The following is a 16896-nucleotide window of genomic DNA, read 5'->3' as shown; positions in this document are numbered from 1 at the left end:
GCACATATGTGTAATTAAGATCATATGTGTTCCATTCCCTAATCGATCTCATTTAACATCAAGGCATGACCTTTTTTATCATCCCATTAAAAATTCTCTGTTAAGGTGATTTTTAGTGAGCACATGGTAATACATTGCATAGATATCCAGCAGTTTATCTTCAGGACTTTCTAAGTAGACCCTCACAGAGCGTTCCCACTGGATCAGTTAGCATTATAACCTGTGAACACGTTATACCTGCACTCCAAGGGTTAAAAAGTAGGATGAAGGTCCCCAGAGGGTGGGTCGTGCTATGACTTGGGCCCTGAGAGATCTCCATCTTCAGAGAGTAGGGACCAATGACTGCACTGGGCGGTGTGAAAAGGGAGACATAGAGCGAGTTGGCATGAACGGTGAAGTCAGAAGCACTCCAGCCATTGCCTTGTCGGGCTTGGGTGAGCAAGAAGGTGGCTCGGGTTCCCAGCAGCTCCTTGGGTGCTGGTCCTGCGTGAGAGAGAAAGACCCTGAAGTGAGGCTCAAAATCTGTGTGACCTGATTGCAGGGGAACTGGAAGAAACACAAGCTGGAATCAAGATTGCCGGGAGAAAATCAATCACCTCAGACATGCAGATGACACCACCCTTATGGCAGAAAGTGAAGAGGAGCGAAAAAGCCTCTTGATCAAAGTGAAAGAGGAGAGCGAAAAAGTTGGCTTAAAGCTCAACATTCAGAAAACGAAGATCATGGCATCTGGTCCCATCACTTCATGGGAAATAGATGGGGAAACAGTGCAAACAGTGTCAGACTTTATTTTTGGGGGCTCCAAAATCACTGCAGATGGTGACTGCAGCCATGAAATTAAAAGACACTTACTCCTTGGAAGAAAAGTTATGACCAACCTAGATAGTATATTCAAAAGCAGAGACATTACTTTGCCGACTAAGGTCCGTCTAGTCAAGGCTATGGTTTTTCCTGTGGTCATGTATGGATGTGAGAGTTGGACTGTGAAGAAAGCTGAGTGCCGAAGAATTGATGCTTTTGAACTGTGGTGTTGGAGAAGACTCCTGAGAGTCCCTTGGACTGCAAGGAGATCCAACCAGTCCATTCTGAAGGAGATCAGCCCTGGGATTTCTTCGGAAGGAATGATGCTAAAGCTGAAGCTCCAGTACTTTGGCCACCTCATGAGAAGAGTTGACTCATTGGAAAAGACTCTGATGCTGGGAGGGATTGGGAGCAGGAGGAGAAGGGAACGGCCCAGGATGAGATGGCTGGATGGCATCAAGGACTCGACGGACGTGAGTCTGGGTGAACTCTGGGAGATGGTGATGAACAGGGAGGCCTGGCATGCTGCGATTCGTGGGGTCGCAAAGAGTCGGAGACAACTGAGCGACTGAACTGAACTGAACTGGAAGGACCCGTACCTCCTCCCACAACTTGCTAATCCTTTTACTGACACTAGATGTCCTTGGACAAACACTTAACATCTGTGTAGTGATAGTCGTGTCAGACTCTTTGCAACCCCATGGACTGTAGCTCACCAGGCTCCTCTGTCCATGGGATTTCCCAGGCAAGAATATTGGAGTGGGTAGCCGTTCTGTTCTCCAGGGGATCTTCCCCACCCAGGGATCAAACCCAGGTCTATTGCATTGCAAGCATATTCTTTATCAAGTGCATGCATGCTAAGTCACTTCAGTCGTTTCTGACTCTTTGCAACCCTATGGACCATAGCCCACCAGGCTCCTCTGTCCATGGAATTATCCAGGCAAGAATACTGGAGTGTGTTGCCATTCCCTCCTCCAGGGGATCTTCCTGATCCAGGGATCGGCAGCTGCATTGGCAGGTGGGTTCTTTACCCCTAGTGTCACTTTGGAAGCCCTTTTCCAATGTAGGCCTCAGTTTGTTTGTTTTTTTTATTCTGTAAAATGGGATCATAGTAGTACCCACCTGAAAGTCTTGTCACGTATCAGATGAGATAATGTGCGAGATAACGTGCATGAATTTGTAGCACAGTGCCTGTTGCATATTTAAAAGTTGTCTGTTATTATCACAACCTTAGTTGGCTGAGTCAGCCAGATCTTAAGTGCACTAATAGGAATCTGGGGGTCCCAGGAGAAGAGAGAGAGGGTGGTTCAAAAAGAAGAGGCAGGGGCCCTACAGATGAACTTTGCCTTGGGGAGGGGAGGGCTTACCTGTCTCAGCCACAAAGGTGATGGAGTCCTTCTTCGAGTGGAAGGGGCGGTTGAAATGCAGCTGGATGGTGAAGGGCTGGCTACGGCGCACGATGAGCCGCTGGAGGCCCATCTCCTGTGTGTGATGCTCCTGGTTGTTCTCGGCACTCTGCAGGTCGGCGGACCTGAGCTCCAAGGCTGCCACTGGGGGGTGAGATGGGGAAAGGGGACAGCTGTGGCTTCCTGGGCTCAGCATCCCCAACACTTCTCGACACTTCTGTTGCACTGGCTCTAACTTGGCTATGATTGCTGTCCAGATCTTAGACCTCTGCACCCTGCTGCCTAGTTTCAGGACTCAGCAATTTAGCACAGTGATTCCAGTGACCTCTGAACCTAGCTCAAGAACTGGGGTCCTAGACAACACAACAATTCCAGATAACTGAAACTTAACCCTTGAAGTGCTGTCTTGTGGTCTTAATCGCTTTGGTTGACAAGCTTCCTAAAAATTACTCTATTATCCTGATGATAGAAGAAAGAGCCTACTAGAATTTTGTATGAATTAAGTCAAAGACTGGCGGCTACAGTCCACAGAGTCCCAAAGAGTCAGACACAACTGAGCGACTAACGCTTTCTAAGTCAAAGAAGTGACTGGAGGCTGGGACCTCAGCTTACAGGCAAGTCCCTGCTTTAGGATGTGGGTGCAGGTGGGCACCACAAGGTTATTTACAACTTAATTTCTTACTTCTCAGCCACATTCCAGGTGGATGAAGGCACTGGCTGCTGCCCAATGTGTATACTTAGTGTATAATCTTAAAAGTCTCATAGCATAATAGGCAAGGTACAAGATGTCGCCATCTTGGCTGTGAGACCTTGAGCAAGTCAGTTAAGGTCCCTGGACATCGGTGTCCTCGGCTGAAAAATGGTGACAATGGTGTGCCCACCTCCTAGGGTTCATGTGGGCATTAAGTGAGGATTCACATGTAAAGACCTTAGCATGGTGGCAGGTGCAGGGTGAGCACTCAGTCAGCAACAGTTGCTCTTAGCACTGGTGCCTCAGGTTGTATTTGCTTCACTGTTTTTAATGGTGATAAAAATTCATTCAGTCTTCCCCCCCCCCCCCCCCCCCCCAGTTATCTCAGTGGTTCTAAACGGGGGAATTTTTGCCCCCCTGGAGGACATTTGGCAAAATCTGGAGACATTTTTGGTTGTCACAACTTGGGGAGAGACTGCTACAGGCATCTAGTGGGGAGTTGCTGGGGATGCTGCCAAACAGCACCCTAAAGGAAAAACTCATGTTTGCTCCAGCCAGTTTTTGTGCCATTTGCAATTTGAATTCTTTTTTTCACAAAAGTTCTTTACAATTTCACTAAATGAGTTCACTTTGATGGTTTTAGCCTGTCTTTGTTACCTGGCTGAATTTTCTTGAGTCCTAATTCTTTCACCCAAACACTTTCTCTCGCCATCTGGGAACTGGCTAAACTGTCTTCCAGGTTGTCATCCAAGTCTTCGGTCATACGCTGATTTACGCATTAAGGGTTAAGTCCAAGGCCAGTGGAGTATCACCGTTGGAGCTTCCTTTCACGTGAACACTGAGCCACTGGGAAATACTCTGTAAGTAGAGTTGTTCAGCTAGCTGTGACTACATCTAATTCTCTATGTGAGGAAACTGGATTAGGTGGTTTTTTTTTTATTAGGTGTTTTTAAATTTTCTTCACAGTTTAAAGTCAAATTCAGCTTTCATTTTGCATCTTTCTCACAAATTTGTCAAATATCTGGCTGAAAACAAAACATGTACAATGCTCACTTGACCCCCTCTCCTAGTAACAATCTTTCCTTGAGGCAGATTCAAAGATGGATCACTGGATCAAATAGTACAAAGTTTTCCAGCCTTTTAAATGTAACATAGGCACTTAAATAGTTATATTATTGGAATCAGAAAATTCGGGGCACAATCCAAGACAGATGACTGTAAATAATTAAACAGCATTTTGTAAACATGTCTAACCTATTAGTAGTTTGTGAAATCAATTTAGAGAAATGTGACCAATATATTTTTTTTAAGAGTAGAATAGAAAATATCACAATGCATCCTACATTAATTATATTCAGTTAATATAATTATGCGTTTAGCTCACTGAAGTGTTTATCATGTCAAGGAGACAGTGACTTCAGAGAACAAAAGAGAGGGCCTTCAAGAGAGCAGGCAAAGAAAGCCAAGATGATCAACAAGAAGTTCAACAAAACAGGAAATCAACCAGAATCAATTAGTTAAAAAAACTAAAAAAACAACATAGTAACGCCCACAAGGCTGTCTTGCCTTGGCCACCAGCCCACAGGGGTTAACGACGAGTAAGATTAAGCCGCGGCTGCGTGACTCCTGGTGCTTGACTAACATAAAGACAAGGATATAAAAGGATCAAAATATATCTCCAAGTACTATGAGCCTTAAAGTGAATAGAGACTTTAGAGCAGCTGTCTGCTTGCAGTGAGCTCTGAGGTGCCAACCTCCTGACCTCAGAGACATCAAAACACTTAGATGTCCCATGTACCCCTCGGGTCTTGGCTCAGACGTAACCATCACACAGGCAGGGACTTTCCTTAACCACTGAACATGATGCCCCATCCCCTGCCCTGTGATCATCTGCCATCACAACAGCCTTTTGACTTTCTGCAGAGCACACTTCATAGCATCTAGAATCAGTTTCAGGAAGCAGAAACCTTGGCCATCTTCTCACCCCTGGACCCCTCCCCCATTGCCTAGAATGAACCATTGTTCCTAATTGCTGATAATTACAGCTGATATTCACTGAACACTTACCACATGCTAGGCACTGTCTGAAGCATTTGATGTGTCTGAAATAATTTTCATTCTCTCAGCCACTCTGGGATAGAGGTGTTCATATTGTCCCTGCCATGCAGCAAGGACAGAGCTGGGCTCAAATCCCCATAGGCTGGCTCTAGAGCCTGCCCCTTTAACCTCCACAATCTCCTGCCTTCCCTGGTGGGTGCTCGGAGATGTTTCTGTGAATGGATATGTGTGAAGTACAAGGAGAATAACCTGGCAGGATACCAGCAAGGCTGTAGAGGAGGAGAGAGAGAGGCCTTCGAGGGCAGCAGGGCCAATATGAGGAGTGGCTTGACTCCAGGCTGAGATGCTGCTGTTTGCTCAGTAGTAATGTGTGTAACTCTCCCTGATGGGAGGATAAAATGTTACACCTTTCTGAAGGCAGTTTATCAACATTTCTTATGAAATGAAAGGATGCCTTGAAACAAATTCCTTTGATCCACAAATTCCTCTTCTAGAAATTTTTCCTAAGAAAAATCATAATTTGTGTATAAAAGTATAAACATAAGGATATTCAATGCAACCCAAATATCCTACAAAAAGGATTGGATGTTGTTGTTCAAGTTACTAAGTTGTGTCCAACTCTTTATGATCCCATGGACTGCAGCATGCCAGGCTTCACTGTCCTTCACTATCTATCTCCTGGAGTTTGCTGAAACTCATGTCCATTGAGTCAATGATGCCATCCAACCATCTGATCCTCTGCTACCCTCTTCTTTTGCCTTCAATCTTTCCCAGCATAAGGGTCTTTTCCAGTGAGTCAGCTCTTCACATCAGGTGGCCAACATAGTGAAGCTTTGGCTTCAGCATCAGTCCTTCCAATGAATATTCAGGGTTGAGTTCCTTTAGGATGGACTGGTTTGATCTCCCTGCAGTCCAAGGGACTCTCAAGAATCTTCTCCGGCACCACAGTTTGAAAGTATCAGTTCTTCGGCGCTCAGCCTTCTTTATGGTCCAACTCTCACATCCATACATGACTACTGGAAAAACCAAAGCTTTGACTAGACGGAACTTTGTTGGCCAAGTGATGTCTCTTCTTATTAAGATGCTTTCTAAGTCTGTCATAGCTTTCCTTCCAAGGAGCAAGTATCTTTTAATTTCCTGACCACTGTCACTGTCCACAGTGATTTTAGAGCCCGCCACAATAAAATCTGTCACTGCTTCCACTTTTTCCCCTTCTATTTGCCATAAAGTGATGGGACTGGATGTCATGATCTTAGTTTTTTGAATGTGACATTTTTAGCCAGCTTTTTCAGAATTGAATAGGTCAAGTTTATCCCTCTCATCCTAATATAATCAACAAAAGGACAAAGGATATGGGGAAATAATTCATGCAACTTTAGAAAGCAACACAGAAAATTAAAAAAAAAACATTATGTTAACAGATTAACTGCAGGTGGTAAAATTATGGGAACTTTTTCTTTCCTTTGAGTTTTTTTCTGTCAGCCCAGCATTTGCTTTGAACATGTATTCCTTTTGTATTTAAGGGAAAGTGTTGCTTTGATTAAAGGGAGGTTTTTGAGGAGTGTCACGATCACAGCTGTGCTTCAAAATTAATCCAGACCAGAGGGAAACAAGACTAGGCTATGAAGGGCAGTAAGAATTCTGTTGCAATAATCTAGGCGAAGGCTAATGAGGTCTCGGCAAAGGCATTGGTAAGAAGAAAGGAGGAACCACCCTGGTGTATGCAAGCTGGTAAGCCTCTGGTGAAATACCTTGACTTCTTGGGCTTCCTAAGGCCTTGGCTAATTTGGATGCTGACTAGGGCAAGTTGAAAGAATCCACTGCCCACAACATCCCAGGCAAGCAGGCTACTAGCAAAGGACTAGAAAGCTCCAGACAGAGGTAGTGAAGGGGACGAGACGGACCCTGGTACAGGCAGCAGAGGGAGTGGACACCTGCCATTGAATGTCAGGTGGGCTCAGCTCCTTTGCTTCTCCTGCCTTTGTCCCTGCGCTTAGTCCAGTTCTCCGTGTCTTGTCTTTTTCCACTTCTCATTGTTATTGTCAGTTTGGGACTTTGATTAACACTTCATTCTTTTTCATCTCTTCCCTTTTAAGAAATATGAAAGGACACTTCTGTGTGAGAGCTTACAGATTCCTATGTGATGAGATTACTACTGAGCATTTCTGTATAAGGATGAAAATGTCTCACTACCTAAAGATGCAAGTCCAGATTCCTTAGCCAAGCAGTCAAAGCCCTCCACGATGGGGTCTTAACACATGTATCCAGCCTTACCTCCCAACAGCCCATAAATCAACTGGTCTTCCCTTGTGTGTATTGTAGCCTCCCAGTAGCTTGTGCCCAGCTTTACCTCTGGATGGCCCTGCCTCTTCCCAACCTGTATATGTCCACATTGTACCCATTCTTCAAGCAAACTCGGCATCCACTTCCTTATGAATCCTTCCCTGTTATTTTAGGATGGGGAGCATCTGTGACAACTTTCATATCTCACTAACATTTACTGAGTATTATTAAGCACCAGGCTTTATGTGTGTTATGCATTATCTCCCTCTATCCCTACAACTACCAACAAGATATTACAAATTCCATATTATGGATGAGCAGACAGAGGATTCAGGAGGTTAAGTAACTTGCCCAGGATCACCTACCTAGTAAGTGGCAAAATTGTCATTTAAGCCTAGACAGTTTGATTGTAGAACCTAGTTCTTAAGTTGGTTTGGAGGTTTTCGCTTTTTTTTACTTTCCGAATAAATGACTATTGTGCTTTATTCAAATAAAACCATAACAAACATACCTGAGAGGAGCAACTCTGGTGGAAGAACTGGGATGGGGGTTCCCTTGACTGTTCTGTAGAGCCCTATGGGTCTGAAGAACACAATGGAAACCACAGCCCCTCTTAACCTCCTCATCCTACAATGCCAGCAAATCAGGGAAGAACAAGCTCCAGCACCCACCTGGCCTTTTGCCCTGCTCTTCGATTTCTTAGCCTTTGAACCACTTGTCTGTCAGTTAATCATGTACTACTGTGTTGCTTCTTTGAAACATTATTTTCATTTAGCGGTGTCTACATGATTATATTGTTTGATTGTTTCCACTCAGTACTCAGCAATTTTCAAATAGCTGCTGGCAGGACAAAAGTGTTACTTGACTGGCTGTACAAGTTAAATTATTAGGTCTTTTACAGCAAATGTAACAAAGGATAAATATCCATTATACATAAAAGTTGCCATAAATATTAAGTCTTGCTATAATCAGAGAAATTCAAATGAAAACAATAATGAGATTCCATCTTTGATCCATTCAGAAATTCTTAAAAGAATAACAGTCTATTTTGTGAGGGTATATGGAAATGGACTGTCTCCTCTATTTCATATATGGTGTGAGGATAAATTCATACAGACTTTTTAGAGAAAATTGTTGATACTGAAGGGTAGCAGATTATGCCACCCCCAAATATACCACTTCAGGATAAAGAGTATTTTGAGCTGAAGGCAACTGAGAAGCACCAGATAAAAGAAAAGCTCTCTGACCGCCCCTATTTGCCTAAAAGCAGGACTTAATTTGTAAAGGTGACCCCTCCCTTCCCCAGGCTTCCCTGGTGGCTCAGTGGTAAAGAATCTGCCTGCCAGTGCAGGAGATGGAAGAGACACGGGTTGGATCCCTGAGTTGGAAAGATCCCATGGAGCAGGAAATGGCAATCCACTCCGGTATTCTTGCCTGGAAAATTCCCGGGACAGGGGAACCTGGTGGGCTATAGTCTGTGGAGTCAAAAAGAGTCAGAAGCAACTGACTGAGCACACACACTCCCCCTCCCCTCTCTACTAGGAAGGACAGAAGTTAATCACCAGAGACAGTTCTAGACCCTCATCAATCCAGAGATAGCCCCAGTTCAGTTTAGTTCAGTTCAGTTCAGTTGTTCAGTCGTGTCCGACTCTTTGCAACCCCGTGAATCGCAGCACGCCAGGCCTCCCTGTCCATCACCATCTCCCGGAGTTCACTCAGACTCACGTCCATCGAGTCCGTGATGCCATCCAGCCATCTCATCCTGGGTCGTCCCCTTCTCCTCCTGCCCCCAATCCCTCCCAGCATCAGAGTCTTTTCCAATGAGTCAACTCTTTGCATTGGGTGGCCAAAGTACTGGAGCTTCAGCTTTAGCATCATTCCTTCCGAAGAAATCCCAGGGCTGATCTCCTTCAGAATGGACTGGTTGGATCTCCTTGCAGTCCAAGGGACTCTCAAGAGTCTTCTCCAACACCACAGTTCAAAAGCATCAATTCTTCGACGCTCAGCCTTCTTCACAGTCCAACTCTCACATCCATACATGACCACAGGAAAAACCACAGGGATCTATATAACACTGTATTAACTAACCCTTACCTTCCATTAGTTCCCTCCCATAATTTACCGCCCAACAATCTATTGCCCTAGAAACTCAGAGTCCTTTTCTTTTGTCCTTTCTGTAAAAATGCATGTTCTCTTGTTAACATGATGTATGAGCCCAAGTTCTCACCACCCCTTTGAGTTACTCATCACAGCGTGCTTCTTTGCACATGTGCAGTTCACATGTTAATAAACTTCTTTTTTTCTGTTAATCTGTCATTTGCTGATCTAATTTATAGGTTCCCAGCCAACAAGCCTAACTGGGAGAGGGAAAAATGTTAAGTTTTCCCTCCTCTACAAATATCCATCAAAACTTAAAGTGGATATTGTACTTGGTCCAATAGTTCTTCTTTTAGAAATATTTCACATAAGTATTTGTATACATATGCAAAGTTATATTGACGGGGGCATGTACTGCAGCATTGTTTATAAGAGAAAAATATCAGAAACAATCTAAATGTCCAGGAATAAGGCATAGTACAAATAAATAAATTTATTAAAGAAATTGTATTTATATGTCCAGAATGGAAAACTATAATTATTTAGACCAATTAATAAACCAATATGTACCAGCCTGCAAAGATTTCTGAGATATATGATTAAGTTTTTTAAAAAGCAAGTCATCAAATAATATATATTATATAATCTTATTGTATAAAACAATTTTATATAACCTAGTGTTGTTTAAAAGCAGTTAACCAAATTGTTGACAGTTCTTTCCAATGATGAAGGAGGAGGACTGAGAATACATTATACATAAAAAGGGACTTGGGAATTTTTATCCAAAAATATGAACTTTTTACCTTTTATAACAGGCATATGTTTTTTTGTATAGTTAAAGAATTATACTTGTTTAGTTAAAGAATAATATTTTAAAAGATAATATAACATCTTAGGCTTACAGTAATTGGGGATAGCCGAGGGGGGAAATACCCTAGAATTTAGCACAAAAGTACCCTGGAATCTAGCATAAGAACAAGTCTCTGGAGAAGGCTCTACTAAACTCTGGCTTGTATAAAAATACCGTGTGCACCTCTAATTCCTAATAGTTTATATAATACAGGATTTAGGACACAGCTTTAAGAAATGCACACTTCATCTTAGTCCCTCGCCTGGCAGGCCCAGTGTGTCTGTCTACCAGGCTGACCCGGCCTGCCAGGCCCTGTTCTTCTCAGTCCCAGCAGCAGAGTGGCTGCAGCTTTGAGGCGGCCTGAGCTCAGGGGCCAGGACAGCTCTCTAAGGAGCAGCTGGACCAGGAGAAGTCTAGGATCCTGGAGGCGGCCCTCCCTCCGCTCCAGAGTCAGCCATGGAAACGACCTCCCAAGTACCAAAGGCGCCCTCCTCAGACCTTCCGAAGTCATTCCAGTCCCGGGATGTTAAAGAAGAGATTGTCCATAGCTTCAGGGTTAAGCTGAATCCATTCAGAAGGAAAGGAACGACTGTAAGATTGTGCCAAGGTCTGATCAAAGGTGAGGAAATAGGAGGAAGGGGGCATATTGCACAACAAAGTAACAGCATCAATTCAGGGTCTCCTGTCTCTGCTGTTCTCCTCCTCCCCTCTCCCAATGTCTCCCTTCCCTTGACTTAGCACCTCAGAAAAGTTAGATTCCCAGTACTCACCCTCATCCATCTCCCTCCTTCTGTCAGCCAAGGCCCTTCAGCTAATCAGCATTAAGACTCTAGACCAAATTGCCTCTCTAAGCGTTTAGTCATCTCACTAGAGCCTTTCCCTCCATCCTGAGGTGGGTGGGGCTACAATTTCCTCCTCCTCCTTCTAGTACTCCTCCTGTTCTCAAGTTTCCCGTTGTTCCGGGTGCATCTTAGCTTAAGGAAAGGAGCTTCTGTCGAAAGCCTTTTGTAAAATTGCTAAGGGATTTGTTTCCGAGGTCTCCTTTTTAAGGTCTCCTTTTTAAGCTGAGAAGACTCCACATGGAAGGCAAGGTGTGGTTTGGATCTGTCATTTTCTGCCTTTGTCACTTCAAGGCTTGGGACCCAATTCACTCTAAGTCAAGGAGAGAGATGAGGAAGGAAGGAGCTACCCTCTGGAAGGTTATTCACGAATAGTCATAGGACCAGAGAACTTTGCGTCCTGTATCTTTATTGAGTATATTAAAATGGTAAATTATTGTGCTATTGGTTAAGAGTGAAGCTGACAAACTTTCCAAGGATAAGAGAGAATGCCTATAATATAAGGCTAACTGGAAGAAAAAAGCAGGATAGAAACAATGAGGCTTATTCCAGTGTTGGAAAAACTGTTATTTGTGCAGGTGGACCCATTTTTAAAAGACAGAAGTAAATACCATAAACTGTTCTTTTGTGAGAGCAGATTGTGAATGTGATTTCTTGATTTATACTTTTCTTAATTAAACAAATCCACAGTGCGAGGGTAGGGCTTCCCTGGTGGCTCAAATGGTAAAGAATCTGCCTGCAATGCAGGAGACCCAGGTTTGATCCTTGGTTTGAAAAGATCCCCTGGAGAAGGGAATGGCTACCCACTCCAGTACTCTTGCCTGGAGAATTCCGTGGACAGAGGAGCCTGGCTGGCTACAGCCCAAGGGGTCTTAAAAAGTCAGACGCAAATGAGTGACTAATGCGCACACACAGTGCAAGGGTAAGATGTTTTAATAAGGGAGGAAAAAAAAAATTTTTTTTTTTTTGCTGCACCTCTCCGTATGTGGGACCTTAGTTTCCTGGCCAGGGATTAAACCCATGTCCGCTGAAGTGCAAACACAGAATCTTAACCATTGGACCACCAAGGACATCCCAGGGAAAAAAAAAAAAAGTTTTTTGTTTTTTTGTTTTTTTTTTTAAGAAAAAGTGAGAAAAGTAGGAGGAGGACCATGGCTGGAGATCTGGGCCTGAGTATTCAACCAGACTGACAGTTTAAAGAGAGAAGCAGAAGCATCCAGTCAACAATCCTGGAGGAAGTATTTAGTTTGGTAAAATAATAGTGCTGCAGAGAAAACAGAAAGATATTTACATATTTACTGATCATTGTCCAAGGTATGTAAGAGGCGCCTAATTGCCTGGGTTAATCTGTGTGATTCATCACAAATTTCTGGGCTTATTATAATGAGAGCTTTCTGTCATATCCTTTGCCTTTTAAAATGTGTCGAGTGTATTTAAGGAAATAGTCCTAGTTGGATACACTGAACTCACTCGTGTTGGGGGTCGGTATACATTTTGGTAAATTTCTTTCTCGTTATTTTGTCTATGCTGAGGTGGTTTGTTTTTTTCCCATAGTTGCAGCCATCCTGTATTTTAAGATAGAACTTGTTTAAAGTGATAATTTCCATATAAGACAGTTTGCCATTCTACTTGAAAATATGGCCTTAAACAATATAATGACTTTTGCCTTGTAAAATAAGCTTTTATACTTTTAAATTTTATTTGTTTATTATTTATTCAAACCCTTCAATTCTTATTTGGGGGCTTATATGGGAAAAGAGGTTCTCCTAAAATAACTATAATATTTTTATCCAGGTTAACCAAACAAATTCCATTTTGTCAATCCTGTTGGCCCCATTAAGACTGAGTGTCCCAATTTCCAGTACTATTTTCCTCCCTCCTTCCTTCATTTTTATAAGAATTGATGACTGTGATGTCGATGGCACCATGTTAGTAGTTTTGAGGCACACAAAGGTAGTAAAAGCAGATCTTTAACCTCTTGTTTAATATGTTGGTGGAGATAAAACACACACAAATATTCTCTGCAAAGGACCCTGCCCTGAGTAGCAGGGTCAGAACCATGGGGGTCTTTTAAGGAGGAGCTCAGGAAAGGCTTTGTGATATGTGAGCAGCCACTGGTCATGAAGGATGAAGAGGATTTGAGAAAAACAGAGAGACAGAGAGAGAGAGATGGTAGGAAAAAGAATTTCCAGGCCAAAGGCACAGCTTGAACAAAGGAGGAAAATGGGGAAAGCTAGGGCTTCTTCTGAAACTGGCATGGGAATTGTCTGCATCGACCAAAGAGAATAAAAGCAAAGGGTCAGAGGCTTGGAGTTTCAAAATTGTAAAAAATAAATAAATAAATAAATGCTGTTTTTCCTTCACTGCTTTAGAAATTAAGAGTTTTATAGATGCTGGTGATGAGTTTTAAAACTTTAACATCCCCTATCAAATTGAGCTCTTGATTACTCCCAGGTTTATTACACTAAACCTTGGTTCTTGACCAACTCCATAAACCTGTCAGCTTCTTCATTCTTTTTTTTTAATTGAGATATCATTGATTTACAATGTTGTGTTAATTTCTGCTGTACAGCAAAGTGATTCTGCTATATATACATACATATACATTCTTTTTTCTATTCTTTTCCATTATGCTTTATCCCAGGATATTAAATGTAGTTCCCACACCAGCCTCTTATATATGCTTGTCACCCCGCCTGGAATGTAGCTAGGTAACTATATTGGGCAACTAATTTTTAATTAGGTTATAATCAATTGATTACATTATGATCAATGTTCATTACAGTTTTTATGGCCCAGCAATACCACTCCTGTGAATATATCTGCTGCTGCTGCTGCTAAGTCGCTTCAGTCGTGTCCGACTCTGTGGGACCCCATAGACGGCAGCCCACCAGGCTCCCCCGTCCCTGGGATTCTCCAGGCAAGAACACTGGAGTGGGTTGCCATTTCCTTCTCCAGTGACTATATCTGGACAAAACTAATTCAAAAAGATACATGCACCCCTGTGTTCATAGCAGTGTTCACAATAGCCAGAACATGGAAGCAACCTCAGTGTCCATCGATAGATGAATGGAGAAAGACGTGGGACATATACAATGCAATACTGCTCAGTCATAAAAAAGAACAAACTAATTCCATCTGTAGAAACATGCATGCAACAGGAGATTGTCATACTAGGTGAAGTAAGTCAGAAGGAGAAAGACAATATGACATGGTATCACTTAGATGTGGAATCTAAAACATGGCACAAATGAACTTATCTACAAAACAGAAACAGACTTAGAGAACAGACTCTGCCAAGGAGGAGGGAGGAAGGAGAGGGATGGAGCAGGAGTTTGGGGTTGGCAAGTGCAAACTATTATATATAGAGAATGGATAAACAATGAGGTCCTCTGCAGGCACCTAATGTAGCACAGAGAACTATATGCAGTCTCCTCTGATAAACCACAATGGAAAAGAGTATGAAAAAGAATGTATATAGGTGTACAACTGAGTCACTTTACTGAACAGCAGAGATTGGCACAACACTGTAAATCAACTATACTTCAATTGAAAAATATTCATGATGGTTTTGCAAATCATGTTCTTTGACTGTATTATATCCTGTTTATAGATTTTTTTTCCCCCCTGTTAAAGACTAATGCCCAACACAATCAAGTTTTACATTTAGTTTCAAGGGGAAAAAAGCCCTTTAAACATAGAATCATTTCTGTGTTGATAAAAGACTAACCTCTATTAGGGTTAATCCACTCGATTTGTCCTACAAGACAGCAAGCTCTGAGATCTTTAACTCTAAAATAAATACAGACACATTATAATCCTCTCGTGGCTCCACACCCTTAATATGTGTTTACTGGGTTCTCCACTTGAAGATCCTGCAGTCACTTCAGATTTAGTATCTTCAAAATTGAACTCGTTAGCCCCACCCATCCCCCAGAAATTCATATAATTTCTTACTCATCTTTGTAAATATTACAAAATTTTGTTAGTTGTTTGGAACCTTCTATTTGAAGGTCTTGTGACCAAATGGAGAGAACAGAGGTGTCTGAATTAGGGAACCTGGTTTAGGATACTGCTGTAGCGCTTCTGAGATTGTTTGGCTTTATTGAACTTTGATCAAGGAAGTACTGATGAGAGCTTGAGCCCTGTGTAAAATGGGGCTGAGAGTAGTGCTCAGTTCATGGAGTTCTTTTGAGAATCAAGTGGATAGTGTTTGTGGAAGTGTTAAAGTGCTCTCCAAACATTAGCCAGTTTCACTGAGAACAGTAATATTTATGATCCTTCTGATTGTGCGATTCATGTTGCGTGAAAGACCATGTGTCAAGATCTGCTGTTAAGATGCTCAAGGAGACATTCATGACCACAGAGAAACTGTCATAGCCAAGGCCAGCCTCTCAATCTCAGTCTTGTCAGTACTCCTGGCTAGATCATCCTCAGGGGAACTGAGGAAACCAAGGATAAGTGAGCTGACTCGATCATACCCTTGCCTGGCTTGTCACTGGTTTGCATCGCTCCCCACATTCTCCCACCACTTTTTCTCTGACCACATCTCCATCTGTATCGCCCTCAGTTCTACCTCTGATTTCTGATTTTTTTTTTTTTTTTTTTGGTGGTTTGCCCAATTCCCAAATGAAAGTCTTTCTCCAAGCCATACCCTTCTCTGGTCATGCTTTCTACCCACTCTCTAGGTCTCAGCAAAAATGTCAGTCCCCACAGAAGCTTTTTCCAACTAGCTGCGGCCCCACATTTACTCTCCTGGAACTCTTGGATTCTTCTTCACAGCACTGATCACACTCTGAATTCGTCTCCCCCCTAGACTTTTCTGTCTTTCTGTGTGTCATCCCGATGATCCTACCTGATTCAACTAAGCCCTCTACAAAATAGCATTTTCTATGCTATCTGAATTAAACCAATTAAACCAGTCCTTTCCCTATGAAATCAGCAGGAAGTTGAAATTCCTGGGATCCCCTCCCCATAAGTCCTAGAGCACCCCCAGGGTTGCTTACTGTTTTCCAGAAATCCTCCTGCTCTCCTGACAGCTGGTGCCTGCTTGAAGACTAGGAACTCAGCCTCACTCTTTTCAAGGATAAGTTAGCTGGCTCTGCCAGGCTAGAGGTTCTTGACCAACTCCATAAACCTGGAGGATGGCAAAGGCCTTCAGTTATAAGGCAGGGAGGGTGGGGCAGGAGGGCTTAGTGAAATCAGCCACACCTACCTGGGATCACTTCCTGAACCCCTGCTGCTGAGTCTGGGTTTCTATCCAGACAGCCCCTTCCTGGTAATGAGCTGCACCTGTCTTGTCCTCACTTGCCTATCTGATCTCAATCAGGACCACCCCCGGCCATCAAACTTGTTTTAATAACAACTAAACATCCAAGGGGAGTTAGTCATAGTTGGTCCCCGGGTACCTTTTTTTCCAGGATCTTCTCTTGCCCTTCAAAAATAGTGGAGGAATTTTGTCTAAACAGCTAGAACTGGGTTGGAGATTATGCCTAGCAGACCCATCAGTTTTTTCAGCCAAAAATATTTTTATTCTTTTATTATATGTTAATCCCATCAATTATACTACAATCATATTTTGTAACATCTTCAGGCTGCACATCCTCCACTTCTTTCCATTCCCACCCCAAAGCAAACATTGTCAGATCAATTCCCTGCTTAAACTCTTCCCTATCTTCTTCTTCCCCTTAGAGTAAGATCCAAAAGATATAAAGCAGTCTCCAAGGCCCTGCCTGTTCCAACTTCTGTTTTCCTTCTCCTCTCTCTCTCTCTCTGACATAGCTATTGTTCATGTGACAAATCTTTGCCAAGCATCTAAGTGCCAGGTGCTGAGGATACAACAGAGAAAAAGACTGATGATGTCATTGCCCT

At 42.8% G+C, this 16896-nt stretch overlaps 1 protein-coding gene across 1 annotated transcript in view; it reads right to left on the bottom strand.

Moving 5' to 3' along the window:
- The window catches only part of TGM7 (transglutaminase 7), a 15395-nt gene extending 11734 nt beyond the window's left edge, over positions 1-3661 (bottom strand). The window contains exons 1-3 of the mRNA XM_040257615.1: positions 3556-3661; positions 2169-2351; positions 238-483 (exon numbers count right to left, since the gene is read on the bottom strand). Of these exons, the coding sequence (XP_040113549.1) occupies positions 238-483; positions 2169-2351; positions 3556-3661 (535 nt within the window). The remainder of the gene's footprint in view (positions 1-237; positions 484-2168; positions 2352-3555) is intronic.
- Positions 3662-16896: the final 13235 nt, after the last annotated feature.

The sequence above is a fragment of the Oryx dammah genome, unplaced genomic scaffold (assembly GCF_014754425.2).
Source record: "Oryx dammah isolate SB20612 unplaced genomic scaffold, SCBI_Odam_1.1 HiC_scaffold_16, whole genome shotgun sequence".
NCBI lineage: Eukaryota > Metazoa > Chordata > Mammalia > Artiodactyla > Bovidae > Oryx > Oryx dammah.
This window is presented reverse-complemented; position numbering and strand designations above follow the sequence as displayed.